At 44.6% G+C, this 22,225-nt stretch overlaps 1 protein-coding gene and 2 non-coding genes across 49 annotated transcripts in view; all 3 read right to left on the reverse strand.

The window, feature by feature from the left end:
• The window catches only part of HUWE1 (HECT, UBA and WWE domain containing E3 ubiquitin protein ligase 1), a 144,381-nt gene that overhangs the window by 15,140 nt on the left and 107,016 nt on the right, over positions 1 to 22,225 (reverse strand). For 26 of the 47 annotated variants that reach the window (XM_070067312.1, XM_070067310.1, XM_070067323.1 and 23 more), the window contains 23 exons: positions 22,038 to 22,183; positions 21,560 to 21,626; positions 20,308 to 20,525; positions 17,978 to 18,109; positions 17,043 to 17,254; positions 16,071 to 16,253; positions 12,633 to 12,805; positions 12,127 to 12,275; positions 11,302 to 11,377; positions 10,330 to 10,428; positions 9,613 to 9,746; positions 9,267 to 9,435; positions 7,684 to 7,912; positions 6,736 to 6,914; positions 6,397 to 6,486; positions 6,084 to 6,238; positions 4,901 to 4,946; positions 2,791 to 3,078; positions 1,792 to 2,047; positions 1,501 to 1,631; positions 651 to 865; positions 275 to 575; positions 47 to 149 (listed from right to left, as the gene is read on the reverse strand). In XM_070067312.1, coding sequence (XP_069923413.1) covers positions 47 to 149; positions 275 to 575; positions 651 to 865; positions 1,501 to 1,631; positions 1,792 to 2,047; positions 2,791 to 3,078; positions 4,901 to 4,946; positions 6,084 to 6,238; positions 6,397 to 6,486; positions 6,736 to 6,914; positions 7,684 to 7,912; positions 9,267 to 9,435; positions 9,613 to 9,746; positions 10,330 to 10,428; positions 11,302 to 11,377; positions 12,127 to 12,275; positions 12,633 to 12,805; positions 16,071 to 16,253; positions 17,043 to 17,254; positions 17,978 to 18,109; positions 20,308 to 20,525; positions 21,560 to 21,626; positions 22,038 to 22,183 — 3,751 coding nt within the window. The remainder of the gene's footprint in view (positions 1 to 46; positions 150 to 274; positions 576 to 650; positions 866 to 1,500; positions 1,632 to 1,791; positions 2,048 to 2,790; positions 3,079 to 4,900; positions 4,947 to 6,083; positions 6,239 to 6,396; positions 6,487 to 6,735; positions 6,915 to 7,683; positions 7,913 to 9,266; positions 9,436 to 9,612; positions 9,747 to 10,329; positions 10,429 to 11,301; positions 11,378 to 12,126; positions 12,276 to 12,632; positions 12,806 to 16,070; positions 16,254 to 17,042; positions 17,255 to 17,977; positions 18,110 to 20,307; positions 20,526 to 21,559; positions 21,627 to 22,037; positions 22,184 to 22,225) is intronic. The other 21 variants (XM_070067336.1, XM_070067325.1, XM_070067328.1 and 18 more) reach the window with 13 other exon arrangements.
• MIR98 (microRNA mir-98) lies at positions 3,778 to 3,857 on the reverse strand. Its single transcript, NR_162499.1, has one exon. It is a non-coding gene; the product is annotated as a microRNA mir-98 (primary transcript).
• On the reverse strand, positions 4,715 to 4,793 carry MIRLET7F-2 (microRNA let-7f-2). Its single transcript, NR_162448.1, has one exon. It is a non-coding gene; the product is annotated as a microRNA let-7f-2 (primary transcript).

Raw genomic sequence — 22,225 nt, forward strand, 5'->3', positions numbered from 1 at the left:
GACTTGGAAGGTGGTGGGGTAAGATGGAAAAAAAGGACCAAGTTACCTGTTATGGCTGCTGCTACCCCCCATTTGGAAGGTGCCACCTCTCTGCACGGCAAGACGAGTATACTGCACCCCACGGTTACCACTAAGGCGACTGGTGAAAGCTGGAAGGAAAGAAAAAGGAAACTGAGTCTGGGGAAGGGTGGTAGGCTGGGTCCAGGCAATGCAAAGGGGGAATAAACAGAGACTCAGCTGGCAAAGCTAGACATTCCAGAGCCCTCCCACTTGCCTCCCTCTGTACCCGGGCTTCGGAGAATGGCAGAGAGCGCAGAGGTACTGCTGTGCCCAAACAGACGCTCATGCATGAGCTGCCGTTGCCGGGCCTCCTGCTCTCGTCTCAGGGCTTGAGCCTCAGCTGCAATGTCAGGTGGCATCACGGCCAACACACTATCCTCCATGTCCTCTAGAACACTACGGCGTAGGTCTGAGGGCAGAGTCTGGATGAAGGTGACAGGGTCCATGGGGGTGTCTGAGCTGGCATTCTGTGCTAGTTCCCGTCGCTGCTGCTCAGCTCTCTGCTGTGCCAACACCTACGGAGTAGAAGAAGTCAGTGGGAGCCTATCTCCTGCCAGACAGCCTGGCCCACCATCTTCCCGCTCACATACTTCTTCCTGTATGGCCGGAGGCAGGGCGGCCAGGAACTCGGGGCTCACTTCAGTCACACCAGGATTCCCCACCACTGCAGGAGCTGAGCTATTTGTGGAAGGGGCAGTCCGGGTTGGTGGACGGATGCCCAGCTGGTTCTGTAGGACTTCTCGACGAATGTCATCAGGCAGAGCAGCCAGAAAAGAGGGGTCCACACCTTCGGGGAGACTGATACCTGGGGGCGGGGGAGGGGGGGTGGATGCATGATGTGAAAGGACTCACACATCAACTGATGCGATGCTCCAGATGTACTTGATGAAAAGAAACCCAGGTCACTGCTTGGGGGAAATCAGCTTTGTACTTCTTCATTGTTTACACAGGACAAGGGACACACATGGAAGGTCCACTACCCACCCACCTTCCCTAGGCTCAGAACAACTCTTGTTACGTTCTTTGTATCCTGTTACTTCGTAGGGACTCTGCCCTGCAGATGTTGTCATCCTCTCAGTATGAAGGAGGATCAGAGAAATTTAGTGATAACCCTAGATCATATAGGTAGAAGGGGCAGAGCAAAGGCATTTGCATGTACTAAGATCAGTCTGACTCCAAAGCCGGGCTTGTCTGTTACGCAACACCAACATACCCGATGGCCAGTCCCTCTCCCACATACGAGGGTACTTCAAAAAGCTTGTGGAATCTGAACTTTACTCCGGTGCAAAAAGTTTTCTGAACTCTGTATAGGGTTTCTACATAATATGCATTTTCCATCTGCATACATGCCCCCTCTGTCTGGATGGAACTTCATGCCAAGGTCTATTAGAAGCTGCGAGAATCCCAGGGAGCTCTATGCACACACAGAGCACACCTCACCTGCAAGTGGATCTTCCTCTTCGCTGCTTGTTGAAGGCAGTGGCTCTTCTAGGATCCCTCGGGAATCTGCTCCAGATATGGCCACGGCAGAATCTCTGGTGGAAGAACTCTCAGAGGATGCAGGGGGAGAGCTGAGGAAAATCATTCTCAGGTTGTTCTTGGCATTATGGCTTCCCATTTATAAAACCCTCCTATAACAGCCCTTCTCAGAGAAACCAGGCTCGTCTCCCCAGAGTAACGAGTGTTAGCTAACAACACATGCTATCCTCTTCTTGCCCATACAGTGCTTACCTGTCCTCAGGAGGTTGGGCAGGTTCCCCTGACCCATCACCCCTGCCATGCACATTTGCCCCAACTGGTGGGGCATCCCCAGGAGTGGAGCTGCCTGCTGCGGGCTGCTCAGAATTGCCAGCTGCTGAGGTGTCACCCACAGCCTCCTCTAGGGTACAGGAGGCCAGGCTGCTGGTGTCCATGGGAGAGCCTTCCAGTTGACTGCTGACAGCTGTCAATGCATCCGAATCTTCAGCTCTCTCTGGGGAAAGAGAGGCTAGGAGGAAGTCATAGGGAGAGGTTAGCCCTCTGCCTGGAATCAGGGCAATATGACAGACAAGGTCTTTTACTGGGCTCCTTCCTTAGGGGCAGTCAGCTCATACTTGTCACTTCTCTGCCTTCATTCCCTGCTCGTCTGTTGCCCCCCACTCTGGCTCATCTGTTACTTTATTTTCCTAAGGACTTATTCATTTATTTATTTGAAATGCAGAGTGACAATGAGGGATTTGGAGGAAAGAGAGGAGACAGATACACATACACACACAGACAAAATCTTCCACCTGCTGGTTTACTCCCTAGTGCTCACAAAAGCCAGGGTCGGGCCAAGCTGAAGCCAGGAGCCTGGAAATCCATTTGTGCTTCCCATGTGGTTGGCAGGGACCCAAGTATGATGTTGAAATTATGGGGCCGGTGTTGTGGCTTAGAAGGTAAAGCTGCTGCTTGCAGTGCCAGCATCCCATATGGGTGTTGGTTCTAGTTCTGGCTGTTCTACTTCCGATCCAGCTTTCTGCTATAACCTGGGAAAGCAATAGAAGACGGCCCAAGGACTTGGGCCCCTGCACCCACATGGGAGACCTGGAGGAAGCTCCTGGCTTCCACCTGACCCAGCTCCAGCCATTGCAGCCATTTGGGGAATGAATCAGTGGATGGAAGATTTCTCAATCTCTCTCTCCTTCTTTCTGTATTTCTGCCTTTCAAATAAATAAAACATCTTTTTAAAAAAGTCAAAATTCTACTCACTTATGGTGGGAGCTGGGGATAACTCCATCTGAGTTGTCTCTGCTTCTCCACTTGGCCTTGTGGGACCCAATTCCTCTGACTCTACAGGCATCAATAGCTGTGTAGAGCCTCCCCCTTCTGCAGCTGGGGACTGCAGCTCCCGAGGAGCCTGTCCCAAGGCTGGTGGGGGTGGGAGTGCTGGTTGCTGCTGTGAGGGCTGCAGAGTGCCAAGGGTCTCCTTGGCCTCAGATGTAGCTGCATCAGCTGAAGATGGTGTAGTTGGGTAGCTGTCAGGCATAGGAGTTCCATCTTTCTCGGAAAGAACAATAACGGGGGTTAAGCGGAAATCAGCCAATGACCAGAGGAGCCACCCCAACCATCACATGTAGCTTGGTGAATATTCCACCTAGTCAGTGATGCAGAACACTCCCCCACAAGCAACCGCTCCAACAAATAGCTTTTGGTTGCTCAGGCATACCCAGGTCAAAGGGTAAGGCACAGTACAGTTTGTCCTAAGAATGAGAGATCTGACTCTCTGTGGATCCTAAGAATAAAATCTTTGCTGAGCTCCAGGTGGAAGGGAAAGATTTCAGGCCATATAGATAGGATGAGGCTGAATATCTCTCTAGGCCAACAGAAAATTTACCAAAAGTCTATCAATCCTTTCATTTGCTCATATGTTTGGAGCAAGAAATCACCAGAATTTCCCTCAAAATTTTTGAGAGTACACTTTCTATCCCCCTCTGTACATTTGTGTTCTAATACTGAACAAATGAAGTCATTTGAAGAATAGAAAAATGCTTGAGTTCATGTCCAAAGGTAAAATAATCAAATTACATTCCCCACTTAATGAACGCCAAGCCACTTTATAATGGTAGCATCTGCCACACCCTAAATACCATCTGTCCTCTTCCACATCCCCTTTCTCCCAGTACTGATTATCCAGGGAACACCTATAATCTTGTCTACAAGGCAACACTGCCAAGAGTGTGAACATGCCACACATCAGGGAAAGTAGTAAGTTGTATAGTTATCTTCTTATTGGGGCCTAAAATCCCTACCCCACAACAATACAACTTACTACCTCACCCCGGCATGAGCAGAGTCATCCAGCAAGGGAAGCAGGCAAAACGCCACTTTACCCGGTGGCAGACCCTTTCCAAGACCTTTCGCTAGATTAAGGGCACCAGGACACCTACTCTCCTTCACTGTTTTACAAATACTGTGTTGGCCTCGGCACAACCATTTCCCAAGTCAAGTGCCAAAGGAGACAGAAGGCATAGGGAAAGAAAAGCAGAAGAAAGTTCTGAGGAAATAGGGGTTGCGGAGACATAGGATACCACATTGACCAGTTGTTAGAATCACCAAATGGCTACTGACCATTGCAAAGATTAGCTAGAAGAAGGAATACAAAGCATATAATCCTAACATGCAGCCCACAGAGCTACCTTCCCCAAAAGCAGATTGTCCAAGACAATGTTTGTTGATTTTTAGATTCCACAGGCTGAATTAATTATGATTAAAAAAAGAGAACAAAATAGAGACTCGTGTAGGAGTTACCTTTTAGTTTAGCAATGTAAAAATGAAATATCTCATCAGTACCATTTACTGAAAATATTTTTAATGCCAAAGAATTAGGAAGGATATGATCTCTCAATATGGTAAAAGGGAAAACCCATCTAACCTCCCTGATTTTGTTCATTTCCATTGAGCACTGGCATTTGAACACTACTGTCATCAGGTGCTTTTGTGATGTGCCATACCACGGTGGTTACCAAAGGACTGGCCACCTCCAAGTTGTATATGCTGAGTTTCAGCCACCAGAACCAATCAGGAAAGCAATAGAACACATGAGCTTATCACACACGAAAGCATAACAAAAAACCAAAACCAAAACCAAAAAAACCCTGAACTGAGCCAGTCAGAAGAGAAGCGTACCACCGTGGGAAAGACAGTAGACTGTATAGTTATCTCCAAGATGGGGTATGACCCTAAAACTATACAATCTACTACCTCATCCCACAGAGTACCAGTGTCCATCTTCAGCCCCCATGGGCCAGCTATACAGAAGGGTCAGGAGAAAGAATGAACCAACCAGTTGGCAAGAAGAGAGAGAGAGAGGGTGAGTTACCTGAGAGGTTCTGTTCAGCGGAGTCACTTGTTTTAGATGCAGCACACTGCAAAGAGAAGGGACAGACCAAGGTCACAAGTGACAGCTGCCATCCCTCATCTAACCCATCTAGGAGTTCAGTGCCTTGATGGCAAACACTTTGGCCAAGTGACCAAATGGAATGGTATTGCACTATACAAATATATATCCATTTTTTCTATACATACTCATGTTCAAAAGTGGCCTGGAGTTAGGGGAAAACTGCCAGTAGGGACAACTGAACAATGAGAGGAAGAAACAGAAACCATCCTAGGGCTGGGCAAGATCATGAGACTAGCAAGAATTTCTTAGTTTCACCTCGATCTCTTTCCTTGGCATTAATTTTTATACAAACTTTTTCAGTCATATGCTAGCTTGGCTGATTTTCCCCATGTCTTTGAGAAATGTGATTTTGTTTATTAGGACAAGGTTCTATATAAAGATATTTGTTAGATTAGGGTTGTTTTGATGGAACACTTCCTAATTTGATACTCTAATTTCTGAGTGCACTATAATACAATCACTTGAAGTCTTAATTTCTTTGTATTTACATCAACTTTACTAATCTATTTTTAAAGCTATACTCTCGCAAGTCTTAGAATTTGTAGAAAAAGGTAGGCACTTCTTTCTAAACTGAAAGCATGCTAGAGACTTCACAAATACGAGCCTTATACATATGGTGATGATATGATATGTGGCAATGGGGTTTAGAGCATTAACGTTCTCTCTGATATGATTCCTAAGATAAGCTTTTTCAACCGATGGAATTGGGGGGAGGGGGGTCCATTTTGGTCAGGTTCCTCACACTGGCAGTCCACTGAGAAAAATGGGAGTAACTAACAGCAAGGTCACTCACTTTCCTGGTCTAGCTGTGGTCCTAGAAGGTAATGACCATACACTGTGACTGCTGAGTGAAAAGCCACTCTGATCCTGGCTCTAGCCTTTTCCCAGTGGGACACTTGAGACATAATTTTCTCTCTGGGTTTGAATTAGAAAAGGAAACCAGGTGAATGTAGGGTGAATTTGCAATGAACAGTTTCCCAACTTCAAAGTGAATGTCCTAGGATTCTTCAGTGACTCTTGGTGTTCACGTGTGTGCCAAAACCAAATGAAAGGTAAGGGGAGTGACAGCCGAAGCTGAGTCCTCCCAGTCCTTGGCAATTACCTGTGCACTCTGATCTCTGTTCTCCTTATCTTCTTTGCCTTTGTCAGTTATTTTTGTTTCCTCCTCAGCCAGCTGTTTCCTGCGTTTCTCCCTCCTTTCTTCTAGCTCCTCATCTCTCAGGAATTCCAGGTGATTGACAATGGGCACTTTAACCACTGCAGCAAAGAAGCAATCATCAGAGACTGCCCTGGCAGGGCTGGAGAGGAAGCTAAGAGGCAGAGCCTGCAGCCAGAACAGAAGGGAGACAACCCTCCAACACACTTGGACTAGCCCTGGAAGGCTCACTTGCCCTGATGAGCAAGCTGCCACACACCTGAGACGCAGTCGTGCATGCTCTCAGCATCAAGAACTTTGCACTCTTCTGTCCAGCGGGTCAAGGCTGTGGGGATGCTGGACAGGGTTCCTGCAGGGGAACAAAGGCGAAAGAGATCCAAAATCGTGCTATTTGCCTAATAAGACCCAAGGTCTATCACCAAGGTCTGGCACATAACAGGTACCTAGAGACAATCAAGTTTCCGCTGCCCTTTACTAATTACCAAGTAGTTCTGGCTCCCATTAAAGGATGACTCTCCATGGCAGATACTTCTATTCCTTGGAAGGGAACAGGCAGAATCTGACACACCTGAGCCCCCCTTTCATTATGTAAACTTGCCTGCTTGGCTGGTAGCTGTGCTCTGGTCATGGAAAAAGTCATCCAGTAGTTCGTCATCAGACCTGGCGATGATGTGGACGTCGTCGTTGCCCACCAGGAGGCGGGCCCGGCCCCGGCTTTGTAGGGGAAGGCTACTGCTCAGCTGTAGGATGTCAGCAGCAGCTGAGGGACCGAGTAACCTGTGGGGCGATGCCGGATACCACGGTCACAGTTAAGCCCGTAGGTGCCCTGTAGCCTATTACTGTGAGAGCCTTTTTCTGCATCCTTTACTACTATATAGCATAATTATGAATCTTAAACTGCACAATAGACTTACGGTACTTTTTTTTGACTACCATACATACCTGTTTGAGAACTGTACTTGGGCTGAGGTTGCATATTAATTCCATAGTCCCTGCACAGACTGAGTGCTGCTGATAAGCTTCCACGTGCCAGGCACTGTGTTAGGGGATAATGCCTCTGATGTACCCTCTCTGTAGTCTGTGTACCGACAATTACAACACTTGAATTCGCCTCGTTTCACTTCTTAAAGAATGGTTTCTTCTGCTAAACTGCAAGCATAGGGATCTTGTCCTGTCTCTGTATCTAAAGTGTTAAGCACTTTGCATATGAGGTGCTTAATAATGGCTGAATGTGTGCCCTGGACTTTTAAGCAAAAGAATAAGCCATGTAATTCGTAATTCTCCAAAAGGCTGCACAAGGAACCCACGAAGAAATAGAGCAGATACCCAGTTTGTGTGTGTATGTGTGTGCGTGAGAGTGGGAGGGGGGAATGAGGAGGGGAAGGAGGGACGGAGGGATGGAAGGACTCGGACACACACACACACACACAGATAAGCGCACTAACCAATGGATTGTATTTCCCCCCAAGGTCCAGATAATGCCAAAGTTCAGCAAGAGTCTTATTTCTAAGAGCTCCCGTGAACTCAACAGGTCTTTGTAACTTACCTCTGGAGTATAAGTGGAGGGTTGGGCTGGCGATTTCCAGGATAGTGAACGTGAATGGTGTGGCCTGTGTTGGCTGTCAGCTGCCTCAGCGTCCTCTGACTGCGTCCAATGCCCTGGGTGAGGCGGGTTGTGGAGGAGCCGCTGCCCAGCGTCAGGGAGCTGTGGTCTGCATGACGTACCATCAATGGGTGGGTGGTAGGGATATTTCCTGGGGATGGGGGGATGTCTGCTGCAAGGATAACACGCAGAGGGATCAGTGCCCACAAATTTGCTTCATGGTTGTTTAAGCAGAACCATGTCACCTGGGCCTTACTTCCTCACACGGAAACCTGAGCTTTGTCCTTTCTCCCTCATTCCCACACCGAATGTACAATCACTGACACTACAATAGCTTATGCCATCATCTCTCACCTAGATACTGCAACGGCCTCCTAATAAATAGTTCCTTCTCCCAATCCATTCTGCACACTACAGCCACAGTGATGCTTCTAGGCCCCTCAGACGCATGCTGCTGCCTTTGCCTTCAAGACTCCTCTCCCTTTTCTTAACCTCTCCTCTGTTCTGGGGCTAAGATGACACTTCCTCTGTAAAGCCTGAATTGTACAGATTGGGTTAGTTAACCCTTTACTCTGTGCTTTCTTACCATACCTTTGGGTAATGTCTGCTACTCGTAATTCCTAATAGACCATACGCTCCTGGGAGGGACAAGGACTTATTTTCCTTTTTAACGCTAGATTCCTAGCACCTACGACACAGTAGGCACTCCTCAAATATTTGTTCACTTTGCTGAATGGACAGAGGCTCAACTCTCAGGAAGACCAAAGAAAATCACACAAAAAATGCAATGAGAATCATAGAAGTTAATCCATAAATGATCTAATCCAACCCTTTCATTTTCTTTTCAACCTTTCATTTACAGGTGACAAACTGAGGCTCAAAGAGGTAAGATATTACTTGGCCAAGACAACAGACCAGAACAGTTCAGTGTTTCCTGCTGTATTATGTTTGTGACTTGAGGTCAAGACCTGCCCTATCAAGACAGCTCGATCCTAAGAACTTGACTCTAACTTGATGCTAACACGGAACTTAGACGTTGATGGGGGAGGCAGGAAGAGATTCACTCTCTGCCTGCAAAAGATGCATCCTTGATGAACAGAGTGAAAATGTTCAAATCCACTCCCCAATGCCAAGCACAAAGGCGTCCATCCAAACCCTCAAGATTCAGTGTCATAAGGATTAGTGATTGCCCTGTCATTGTAGCGAGCACACAGGTGCCTGATGCAGTCAGCCTTGGTCTCACATTTTTTTTTTTTAATCAAGCAAATCATCAAGTTGTTCAGGCTCTAAAATGGTTGCCTGTTTACTGAGTTGGAGAGAACAGAAGCAGTCTCTCACTATTCTTTCTTGTAAGCACACACCACTGAGCGAGATGTTTTCAGATATCCCTTGCCCCAGGAAGTTAGCATAGGAAAAGAAGTGCTGTTTGTATCAGATTGATAGCTGCTTTGGTTCACTCTTTGGCTTACCCTAGAGAAGGGTATAAGAATCAAGAGATAAAACCCAGCTGAGCCCCTGTGTCTTACTAGCACTGGAGAACATGTTGTCAAACTCAATGATGAGATCATCCTCCCGGTCAAAGCGTTCAAATCGGACCAAGGGAGAAGCGTTCATATCAGGGTAATCCTCATCCAATTCCATCTCAGAGCCATCGTCGTCATCGTCTTCATCTCCCTCTTCACCTTCATCATCCTCCTTAAGGGAAAATAGGAGATGGAGAGTTGCTGCAGGTAAGGATTTTCTGAAGACTGATGTCATGGCCACATGTGCATACGAGGGAGGCGCTGAAGCTAGCTAGCAACCCAGACTGTTGGTTTTTTGTAGCTCATGGAAGAGATTATCTGAACCAACCCAAACATAGTCCCCCCTCACCTGATCATCTTCCTCATCTTCCTCCTCCTCCTCCTCTTCATCCTGACTATCATCCTCATCCTCGTTACTGCCACTGCTGTCCTCTTCCTGAGTGTGCTCCTCCTCATCCTCAGGGTCCAGGATATTCATGGAATCTAAAACAAAGGGAGCACATTGGAGGACTACACTGAGTGGCTAGAAAACAGACTACTTGCAGGCCGGCAGACTGAGTGGGAAGGCGATGGGGTGTCTGACTCTGAGAGGAAGAACCAGATGTGGGGTGATGCACAGACTTATTGAGTCAGCCCCGACTTCCTGAGAGCGCCAATCAATGCATCAACACGCTGAGCAGGGTGGCTGAATATGGAGGCTGGCTATAGGGTGGTGCTTGAGGAGCCATGGTCTGGGACTTGGCCAAGTCTGCTGGTGCCCCCTTGTCTTTCCAGCCCTACTTTGCTATTGGCTGCATCCTGTTGGTAAGAGGGAATCTGGAGCGATGACAGCAGGTGGGTGAGAAGAAAGCGAACCAAGTAAGAAGTGACAAACTTTGGGCAAGCAGTAGTAACATGTTATTTGAAACACTGGCTGAGGATAAAGTGGATGGTGTATGTCAGCGCATGCAGACAGATGCTTCCTTATTCTGCACATGTGGGCAGCTGCCTCCAGGAAAACCCTAGTGTAGTGTCTGTCAGACGTGCAGGGCAAGAAGGGAGGCCTTTCTGGCCTCGGCACTCTCACCTTCTCGGTTGGCCTGCAAGGTGGAAGCTTGGCTGAGGTTGGAAGGAGCTTCATCCATCAGCACGTCCTCTTGTGATTCATCCTCTCCACTTCTGCTCACTGAAGGTTACAGAGCAGAGCCTTCACTGAACAACAGAGGACTTCCCTTTCCAGACTGGGTGCGCCTAAAGTAGCTATGTACATCTAGCAGATATCCATTTTTTTCTTTTTCTTTTTTAATTTTTCTTCTATTTTCTTCTATTTTATTTATTCATTTATTTTGATGAGGGAGAAGATCTGGATTCTTCTCTGCTGTCAGCTAACTAGATGAGCTTGGCCATTGACTTTACCTGTCTGAGTCTCAGTTTCCTCATCTGTAAAAACGGGATGATCACATCTGTCCTGTCAATCCCACTCATCGTGAAACCACAGAGGACAGTGGGTGTGTAAAAGCTCTGTAAAATTTAATACATGTCTACTTCCATTTATCCTTTGATTTCCTTGACCAATAAAATAAAAACGAGTAACACATATACCCTTCGAAGCCAGGTGTCAGTAGGGTACCTTTGCAGTTTCCCTCTGAGACTTAAAAAGGGCCGCTCTTAGGGAATGATCACTCTTCTTACACTACTGAGACTCAGAGGCAGAAAGCCCCCATACTTCGTCGAAGAACTGAAAGGAAAGCACTTTCTCACCCTACAGCCTCCTCTAGGCCTCCATGAATATACACTCTTTTCATGTGCCTGATGTATCATCTATACTGATGGTCACCCCCACCACCTCCCCCACACAGGCAACGCTTCAGACCTGCCACAGGTCTGGAGATGGCTTGTGAATTTCTCATCTGTAAGACTGTCAACATCAAGACAAGCAGCAATCTAGGCTGGCTATGAGCCCTTAGGCAGAGCTGAGCAAGCAGATGATGAGAAAAAGGGTCCTCCCAAGAGAGACTGAGGCAAAGGAAGAGGCTATACTCAGTTCTGGGGCTCTCACCTATAATTGTACTGTTCCCAGATCCGCCATCCCTCTCAAGCAACTCATCTATCAGGTCCTCCAGCTCATTCTCAACCTGGAGAGAAATAGAACATATATATGGATGCACACAAATCTAGCATTGTGCTAGCACTGAAACCCTAAAAAAAGCCAGCAAGTGAGCATACATTTCTAGGATAATGTGTGACAGAGGATGTTACATAAAAACCACACACTTGGTGCTAATGGCACAGAAACTACCACGTGCTGCCAATCCACACTCAGACTGTCCTTCAAATGGGTCCATTCCAGTTGTCTGATAACAGGTTAGTCTTTATACTGTCCAGAAATACATGCAGATCTCCATAGAGCCAGCAGCTTAGGACTGCAGGCTCCATTTCTTACCCTTTGCTACCAGCTCCATAAATTACACTACTTTCTTTAAGGTCTTTAGAAGACTGACATTTTAATGCCTTAGTGAGAGCTGGTGCTATAGGCATAAGGTGGTTTTAGGAGCTTCCATTAATGACCAGAGCCGAATAAATCAAAGACCCTGGGCCCAAAGGCCTCAGGCCAGCTTTCTACTTCAACATTTCACCATGCCTAAATTTTCTGGTTGGGATCCATACTGTTTCATAGTATATACATGGCGCCTGGCCCTGCCCCCACCCCTCCTTTAATACAATGCAAACACATTTACTGAACATCTACTAAGCATATCATCTGTGTTCCTCTGCGAAGCAGACAGCATTGAGGCAAAGATCTAAAGTACTCACCCACCCACACCACCTGGGGGTTTTGGTTCAGCGCCGCAACAGAGGAATGCTGGATGATCTGCCTCCCTACCTGCATCTCTTGTGAACTGAGCACCTCAGGCTGCCCAGCAATCACCACTGAGTCGGTTTCAGCCTCCCCATCCATGATATCCCCATCTGCCACCTCTGTCTGAGTGACATCATGATCCTCCTCCTGCACTTCTGCTTCCCCAGGCTCGCCTGAAACAGTCAACCAACCAGCAAAATAATCAAAGGGTGCCTATGTGCTGGGCACCACGAGGCAAGTGCGAAGACAATACGGTCCCTTCCTTGGGCAAGTTTACAAATTCTCAGCGAATAAACGAATGGGTGACAAAGGAAAAGACAAGGCTACGTGTGAGGATAGCCAAACAAGGCTGCAATTTGAAGGCATTCTTTGTGGGGCAGATTCCCACGCCACTATGACAGATCTCTGGAAGGCCAGCAAGTTCCCAGGGAAACGATACCACGCCAGAACAGTTGTGATTCCATGCCCGTAAAGCAGCTACATACTCCCTCCCCTCCAGCTGTCCAGGCCATTGGCTCTGATTTCCCTACCTGGATCCTGCTGGTTGCTATTGGAGTCCTGGGAGGCTCCTTGGGCATCCTGCTCAGACTTGTTCTTGTTAGAAGCACTCTTGCTGCCGAAGAGGCTGCTGGGCTGGTTCACAATCCGAGAAAGTGTTTCCAAAGGCTTCAGAGCAGCGTTGACTGTGTTGGCCATATTGGGACTGAGATAAAGGAAGATAAAGAGATGGACTGAGCACAGAAATACCAGAGGTCAATCCTCTAAGTACCACTAAGGCTCCTACAACAGAAACTATTAAAGGAGAAAGGAGCATGAGGCCACAGAACTAACACCAAAATTACTATGTAGAAGAATATTTGGCCTACTATGTAGAAGAATATATTTGGCCTAAAGGTCTTCCCTTCCCAAAAGCAAGGATTACGTCAATGCTATGTTTCATGGGGGCCGTGCTAAGCATGCAAGGAATAAATTCTTGACTGGAAGCCAGGATGTAGTCTGGATGACGACATGGAAGCAGGCAAACATCTCAGACACACTCAGGCCATGTAAACAAACCATGTACCAGCATTACACCTCCAAATCTTAAGAGCTCCCAGGAATAGGGTAAAGGTTTTAAGATCTGTGGATTTCAAATTATACTCTTCAGGGCTTCCTATGGTTCAGTAAGTGCCATGGAGCCTGCACATGCAGAATTTCTACGTGCACTAATGTATGTGAAGCCAAGCAGGTTCCCACTAAAAGCAGAGGGGCTCTGCTGTTTTATATACATATGCTCACATCACCCAGACAGTAGTCTCTGATACCAGCCTGCACTAAAAGGAAGCAAGGCTCATTAGAATGAGAATATAAGGTATTTTTTTTTGCCAGAAGGCTTGCAAAAATTAATGGGGAAAAATGGGATTGTTACTACAGACCCAATTTGAGTTATCAAAAAGAACAATTACAGTTATGGATTGTAACACGTTAAATATAAAAAGAAGCTACAGCCACAGGGATACAAAAGTGGGGACAGGGAGTCCTTCAGTACAAAAGAATGCCAGCTGACAAACATCAACATGACAATCAGAATATCATTGCTGTAAGCAGTAACGTAAAGAAACAAGGTAAAGACCCCAAGGAATTAAAAATCTCCAGGTTGGCACCGTTGCTGTGGTGCAGCAGGTTAAAGCCCCAGTCTGCAGCACCAGGTCCCATATGGGTGCCAGTTCTACTCCTGGCTGCTCCGCTTCTGATCCAGCTCCCTGTTAATGTGCCTGGGAAAGCAGCGGAGGATGCCCCAAGTCATTGAGCCCCTGCACTCATCTGGGAGATCCATAAGAAGCTCCTGGGTTCAGATGAGCTCAGCTCCGACCATTGTGGCCATTTGTGAAGTGAACCATCTCTACCTCTCTCTGTAACTCTGTCTCTCAAATAAATAAAATAAATCTTTTAAAAAACATCTCAAGGTCACAGAACATTCACCTATTCAGCATATGATCTCAGAGAAAATAGTAAATTTCTTAGATATGATAATGCAATTCTAATCATTATATAAGGGAATATTTATTCTCAGGAGACACATACTACATATTTAGAAGTTAAGTATCATGTTATTTGCAACTAATTTCAAATGACTCTGCTCCTGAAAAGACAGGGTGGGAGGAAATAAAATAACAGAGCAAACGTTAACCATTACTTAATTCAGACATATGGTATTCACCCTTATGCAGAGTTTAAAATTTTTAAACATAGAGGGAATTTGGACAACAGGTTTCAAATTAGAGTTAGATGGAAAAAATAAGTTCCTAGTGTGACACAGCATAGTGTGGAGCTGTAGTTCACAACAATATAGTATACACAATATGACTAAATCCAAGAAAGGAGCCCCAAGTTTCTAGTCATGAAGTCAAGTCAAAGGGTCAAGGTTTCATCACTGTGGTTTGATCTTTATATATATATTGTATGCATGTACTGAAATGCCACAGTGTAGCCCCCAAACATGTACACTTATTGTTAATATAATAATGGATAGTTTTGTACCAAAAAGACAAAATCATGAAAGGGTCCCACAGGCCAGGGGCATTATCACTTGAGCATGAAAAATGGTGATGACTGGTTATCTCAAATTTTTTTTTACATCGAAATAAATTTATCTTTTAAGTCCATTTTGTCTACAAACTTTTATGAAGTACCCTGGTACTACTGAGAAAATAGAAAGCTAGAAAAAAGCCTGCATTGGAGGTTGTGATCAAATGTTATTTTTGACTCTACACTGGGAATAAAAGAAAAAATAATTAAGGTTTTATCCTTCCTTTTTAGTAGGAACTGTATTTCAGGATAATCACTTTCCCTCTTGGGCTATCTCACAGAAAAATACCACCTAATAATGTAGAAGGAATGAGAAATTAGAAAGCAGTCATTCATAACCCCCAAAGAAATGAACTGACTCAAAGAAGGACTATCAACTAGGTACATGGCTGATTGAGAACTAAACATTTATACAGTACCAAAGCAGGAAGACAGATTACTTTCTACTAAGGAGAAAAATACAATAGTATGATGACAACTGTCACTTTAATTCTGTGATCATTCTTACTGTGATTATTAATACCAAGTTTGAAAGATGTGTCTCCTTAGGACACAACACGAGATGTACAACACTAAAGATAGACATTCTAGCCAAAAATGTTACCACTGCTCCAATAAGCCCCTAGAGACCTAATTACAAATTTACAGTAAATAATGGAGTAAAGGAACATGCTAATCTGTGTTGCAAGGAAGCAACCAGGCCAAACATGGAAAGTGAGACATGCCACAGGATAGCAGGCCTGGTCACTAGGACAAGGTAGTGTTATGAACAGCAATAAAAGAAAGATGAAAACAATTAGAAATCTATGCTAAATAAGAGACTCAGAGGGCAAAATCATATGTAAATCAAGTCTTAACCGGATTCTGGCTTGGGCAAAAATTCTGAATATGGATTTGGGCATTAGATGGGACAAAAACTTAGTCACTGGAAAGGCAGACTATTAACTTAAAACAACTCTACCCCTACTTCCCTGTTACACAATTCCATTAACATTACATTATCATTTTAGTAACAAAAATGTTATTTGTGTATGCAAAGAAAAACACTGGAAAACATCCAATGAGGTCACAGTGACATCCAGGTGAAATATGGCATCTATTTCTTTTGCTCATCTGTATTTCTTATAATATACAGATATTCATCTTGTAATAAAGGATTATTTTCAAAGGGTGCGAAGCTCGGGGGAAAAAACAGCACTGACATAGTCCAAGTCTTGAGTCTGCAACAAATGAGAAAACTAAGGCCCAAAACCAGGCAAATGCCTTGCTAAAAGCCACAGCACAGAGAACTCAGGCCTCTCTCAGCCACACCACAGAGGCACATGGTTTACCAGGCAAATAGAGATGGAAGCAGCACAGATGAAGGGAGGGCAAAAGCCTGGGGCTGGGTATGACTTTACCTGGACAGGTCTAGGCTGTGAGGCACTCTGGCCAGGTCATTAACCAGCCCCTTCTTCAGGAAGAGTCGAATGATGTTGTTCATGCCATTGTGCTGGGTCTTGGCTGTGGCACTGCTGTAGAAGCTGGAGGTGGAGGGGCAGGACTCCATGATAGTACTGATGATGCACATCACTGCCTGCAGCCTGAAGAGACAAGTGTGACACCTCAATCACGTGAGTACATGCCATTTTTATACCCTGTCTTCATTAACTAGCATCAGACAACCCTCCTGTGCCTCTTGTGTTTCCTTCTGGAAGTAACATCTGCACAGAAGAGAACTCACTCCTTGATGGAAGTGTTCTTCATATTCTACAAACATAATTTTAAAAATAAGGCTTGGGCTAGCATTGTGGCGTAGCAGGTAAAGCTGCCACCTGTGACATGACATCCCATATGGGTGTCAGTTTGTGTCCTGGCCGCTCCATTTCCCATCCAGCTCCCTGCTAATGCACCTGGGAAAGCAGCAGAAGATGGCCCAAGTGTTTGGGCCTCTGCACCCACGTGGGAGACCTAGAAGAAACTCCTGGCTTCAGTCTGGCCTAGCCCTGGCTGTTACGGCCATTTGGGGAGTGCACCAGTGGATGGAAGATCTGTCTCTCCTCCTCACTGTAACTCTGACATTCAAATAGGTAGATAAATCTTCAACAATAACAAAAATAACAAAAATAAGGCTGAGTAACCTGCTTAACTTCTTGCTTGAAGACTCTGCAAATACAACAAAAATGGTCCTTTGTTCTTGCTAAATTGTTTACCCACAAGTGATCAGTGCTCTGGGGATTCTGGAGCACCAGAACTATTTGAGAGGATGAGAAAGTGTACAAGGCCAGCATGACCAGAACTCTTGTTCAAGTGCAAGAAACCCATAGACTAAGAATACAGTAAGGGGAAGCTCTTGGTCATTAGCACTGGGTCAGGCACGGGTTGGGTTTTACCTGGCATGTTTCTCGGTACTCTCAGCCATAGCCAGTGCTCGTCCAAGGGCTGCTTTCACTTCATTCACTAGGGCTACTTGGGCATCTGTGCCACTCCCTGCAGCAGCGAGGCTTGCGAGGAACAGGCGGGCCAGGGCAGGTGTGTCCTTGTCTTCTGCATTCTGAGTATGCGGGAGGAGGTGGTCCAGCACGAAAGCTAGCACACTGCAGTCCTAAAAAGTCATTAATCATGGCATTTACTCACAGGCACAATTATGCCACAACATTCTACAACAACAAGGTGCACACACACACATACTTTTTCCTCGTAGTCACCCATTCAGTGATTACTGGGTCCATTTTATAGATGAGGAGACCAAGGCTCAAAGGTACAAGCTAAGTAAGTAGCAAACCCATTACAACAAAGCTTCTTTGGCAGCTTTATAAAGCTTCCAAATCCCATACATTTCCTACTACACAGTCTAGACACTGTCATGTAGTTGTCACTTGATATTTCTTAAGACATTTTTATGTATGGTATTTAATAGAACTATTCGTAACAAACCTATAAAATACAATAAGACAAGTGAGTTACCCACCTGATAGATGGGTAACTTGACGCCCAAAGAAAAGTGGCTTATACAAATAATTTATTCAAGGGCTTAGGAATTAAATCTTGATTCCCTAATTTGAATGCTACAATCCCTTTAGAATTCAATTAAATTATAGTATTTACTGACACTTACAACACCAGGACCCTGTGCTATAAACTGGCAAGAATTGAGAGAGGGGCTGGCGTTGTGGTACAGTGGATTGGGCTGCTGCTTGTGACACTGGCATTCAGCATTAGAGTGCCAGTTTGGGTCCCAGCTGCTCCGCTTCTGATCCAGCTCCCTGCTAGTGCACCTGGGAAGGCAGCGGAGGATGGCCCAAATATTTGGGCTCCTGTCACTCACGTGGGAGACCAGGATGGAGTTCCTGGCTCCTGGCTTCAGCCTGGCCCAGCCCTGGCTGTTGCGGACATTTGGGGAGTGAACCAGTGGATGGAAGATCTCTGTCTGTCTCTCCCTCTTTCTTTGTTGCTCTGCCTTTCAAATAAATAAATAAATGAATGAATAAATAAATCTTATCCAAAAAAAGGGTCAAGTGAGAGACAGCACAGTCACAGACAAGGATATGCAGAAATATTAATGCAGGGTTACTTAAAATAGCAAAAAGGTCCCAAAACAAGGGAAGGAAATTAAGTCAGACTTTTCTGTTTCTCCATGATTTCTGCTGTGATAACTTCTAATCTTTACAGAAACTCAAAGGTCTTTTGTTGTAGATTTTGGACCAAAATTCGTTGAACATTTCAGAATTAGGTGATGGTTTCATAACACTCTTAATGTACAAAATGCCACTTTCTTATACACTTTAAAATGATTTTTAAATTGTATGTGTAATTGTATGTGAATTTTACTTCAATATAGAAAATGTACTGATAAATTCTAGAGTCTGGGAAACTGGATAAAGTGACCTTAATACTATTAGAAATAAAGATCAACTTCCTGGTAGTGAATAAAATACAAAGATAAAGTTGTTGTCGGAGTAAAAACATGAACAATACCATGTGAAAACTGGAAAACAGCACTGCAGTTTGGGAAAGCAGTGCAACTGAGAAGAATTTAGCTCTGGAGGTTGGGTTTCAATTTTATTTCTGTTACTTGGTTGTGTGGCATTAGGCAACTGACTTACCTCTCTGAGCCTCTTCTCCTCTGTTAAAGAGACAATGCCAACAACCTTGCAGTGTGGCCAGGATTACAATAGTGTTTTAAGCCACCCATCAGTACCCAGTACCAATAGTACTGGACACATTAAGTAAGATACTTAATAAGTCTGTAACTAAATGTTTTAGTCCACAAACAATACTATTATAAATACAGATGGCACAAATGAATAAAAGCTCCAACATAAAAACTAGTATATACATTTAATATATTACATGTCACAAAGGACTTATATCCAGAAGATATAAAGAATTCAACAGACTAGCGAGAATAAATTATTTGAATAGACAGTTCCCAAAAGAGAACATCGAAATGGTCAATAAAGACATGCAAAGATGGTCAACAGGGAAATGGATAATTTACCACTCTAAACCTCCTAGAATGGGTGAAATGAAAAATACTAAGCATTGTAAGGTGGTGAAACAACCAGAGCACCAATATGCTGCTGATAAAAATATAAATTGACACATCACTGAAAAACTTTGTACCATCTGCTAAAGCTGAATAAATGCACATTCTAGAGCCCAGTGATTCTAATCCTAGGCATATACCACTCAACCAAAGTGCTTATATATCTACCTCAAAACATGCCTAAGAATGTTCACAGCAACACTACTTGTGAAAACTCCAAATGGAAAACCCAACCATTCAGTAACAGAATGAACAAAGAGATGATGGCGGATTCACACAATGGAATTCTACACAGCAGTTAAGATAAATTAAAAATCATACAAGCACAAAAACGATCCCTGTGAATATGTTAAGGAAAAGAGGCCAGACACAAAAGTGTACACGCTGTAAGACTCCATTTATATAAAACACAAAACCACTTTGAGAAGGAACAGCTTCTGGGAGTCTGTAATGCTTTATTTACTGTGGCTAGTGGACATCCAGGAAAAAAAGATTGACTACTCAGGACGTGTATATTTTTGTATGCACGTTAAACTTGGATTAAGGTAAAAGTAGTTTTAAGACAGCTGCAATCAGATTCAGATTCTGCCACGCTAGTGCCCCCTCTCATTCTCAGACTGCTTGCCACTTAACAACCATAAAATTATGACATAACCCACAAAACAAGGTCCCCTTTAAAAAACAAAAACACTTTCCTTGGGTACACCTTTTACATATATTGGGATATGACATAATTTCTCAAAGTGCCCACTCACTCGAAAAATCTAACTTGAAGATAATCATGTATCAGGACATAGGAAATATGACTTCATTTTTTCCCACAGCTCTATTGTTGGACATTTAGGCTTGTCCTTCATTTTTCCCTACTAATACTGCTACTACATCTGGTATCTTTGTACATGTGTGAGCACATCTGGAAGATAAACCGCTAAATTCTTGTTTATTTTGGTAAGCCTGTTGGATCATCAAGGGAAAAGACCTAGCTCTTTCATGGAATCCTCTGTTGCCCTCATCCTTGGGTTAGTACTTAGCATGCCTGAGTTTTCAACACAAAGTAGGTACCCAAATGATGGAAGTGTAACATCTTAAGTAGAAGTTGGAAAGATTACCTCTTTGATCAGCTCAGACTGGCCCACAGTGTAGCTGTAGTTGGCAATCAGGGTAGCAATACCAACATAGGATCTCACCAACTCTGCCAGAAGACGAAGGATAGTGGAGGTAGGCATTAAAGGTTTGCTGCCCTTGCCTTTCTGCTTGCCTTCCTCAGAGGCCCGGTCCCCTTCTTTATCTTTCTTCCCATCTCGAGACTCCTCTGGAGTCGCAGCGGCTGTGAAAAGTCAAATAGTTGTTCCATTTCACATCAAAATACTGGGAAAAATCAAGTCTTAGGTGCAAAGAATACTACCTCTGCTATACCGGAAGGTCATTGGTATAAACCAATGCTCTCCTTACACTGTAGTGGAAGAACAGAGAACTAGGATCACCTGGGTTTCAGATGTGGGATGTAGACAGAGTGTAACAGGGAGGCACCACCCCTTTGTTCAGGCATCCCTCCACTTACATTGTGATCTGGAAATAATTGTGCTAGTATTATCCAAACCTGGCACGTACACCCTTCTCTGCCTTCCCTTATGTTTGCTTGGTGCTTTCTTATGAATGCAGTTCAGCTCAAATGATGACTTCACTTTTAAATGCTCTCCTCTCTCTGTTGCAGATCTCCCTCACTGATACAGTCTGCCACATAGTGGGCACCAATGCTTCCCTTAAACAAGATTGCTACCATCCATACTACAAACTACATACGAGCAGGAAGCCCTCACAAATGAGTAAAACAATGTTCTGCTAATTATTAGTCTTTCATTTATCTTCAGGCACTGGTATATGCAGCAAAATATAACTAAAATATCTGTCCTACCCAAGAATTAGTTCTTGAAAGGTCTCATCAGGCTTGCTCCCAGAAGCTCTTGGCTCCTGGTTTCAGTCTGACTTAGCCCCAGCCACTAAGGCCATCAGGGGAGTGAACTAATGATGGAAGATCTCCTCTTCTGTCTCTCCTCTCTGTGTAACTTTTGACCTTCAAATAAATAAAATCTTTAAAAAAATAGTAGTATGAGGGGGTTGGAGTACAATGGAGGGATGTTAACCACAGCAACCATTACTGGGTTAGTTAAGTTGTATTCCCACTAACTTCAGTATAAAGAGAGGCCCTTTAACACTGAATGTACTTCTGAGAAAGTTCGCTTAGACAAGTAAATGTGACAATTACACATATATTCTCCTACCCTCAGCTAAAGCCCCACAATTTCTGGAATTTGTCTTTCCAAGAAAGAAGAATCCTAGAGGGATGAACAAAATCATTACCTTCTACTTGGGAGGCCCCAGAAGTGGAATTCTCAGCGGCGGCACCATCTGCAGCAAAAACCTGACTCTGTGGAAGGAGAAAACTCTTGAGCTCTCGTGAACTTCAAAGACAGTGGTCCCCAAATGGCAGGACTCCTTCCCTGGGTACTGGCTGGGAATGCTACAAACACTCTGGCTGACCTTGTAAGCACTTTCCCCTCTATACCATAACATTTGAGAAGCAATCATTATAAATGTAGTGACTGGGAAAGCAGGGAAAAGGGAAGATAAAAATAAATTAAGGAACCATTTCCAACCCTACGAGACAAAAAGAAATCCCAGGGACGTCAATTTAATTTTCATTTTTTAGGCTGCAGATAATCTGCAGATACATCCAAATTAATACTGTCGAAATTTCCCTGGCATAACCCTAAATACTGAGAAAACACAGGCACTAGAATGGGAGAAGAAAGATGGAAGGCTGTTGGAACTGACTTACATTAATGGAAAAGCCTGTCTGTCCATCAAAGTCACTGGTCTGACGAGTGAGTGACCGGTATTGCTGGTATACATCATCGCCCATGTCTTGCAGGAGCTGGCCAACTTCCTGAGTCATAGCTCCAGGTTTAGCATCAGATTTGTCAGCTGGAGAAAACAGGAAAAACAAAAATAAAAATTCTTCTGTGA

The sequence above is a fragment of the Oryctolagus cuniculus genome, chromosome X, assembly GCF_964237555.1.
Source record: "Oryctolagus cuniculus chromosome X, mOryCun1.1, whole genome shotgun sequence".
Taxonomy (NCBI): domain Eukaryota; kingdom Metazoa; phylum Chordata; class Mammalia; order Lagomorpha; family Leporidae; genus Oryctolagus; species Oryctolagus cuniculus.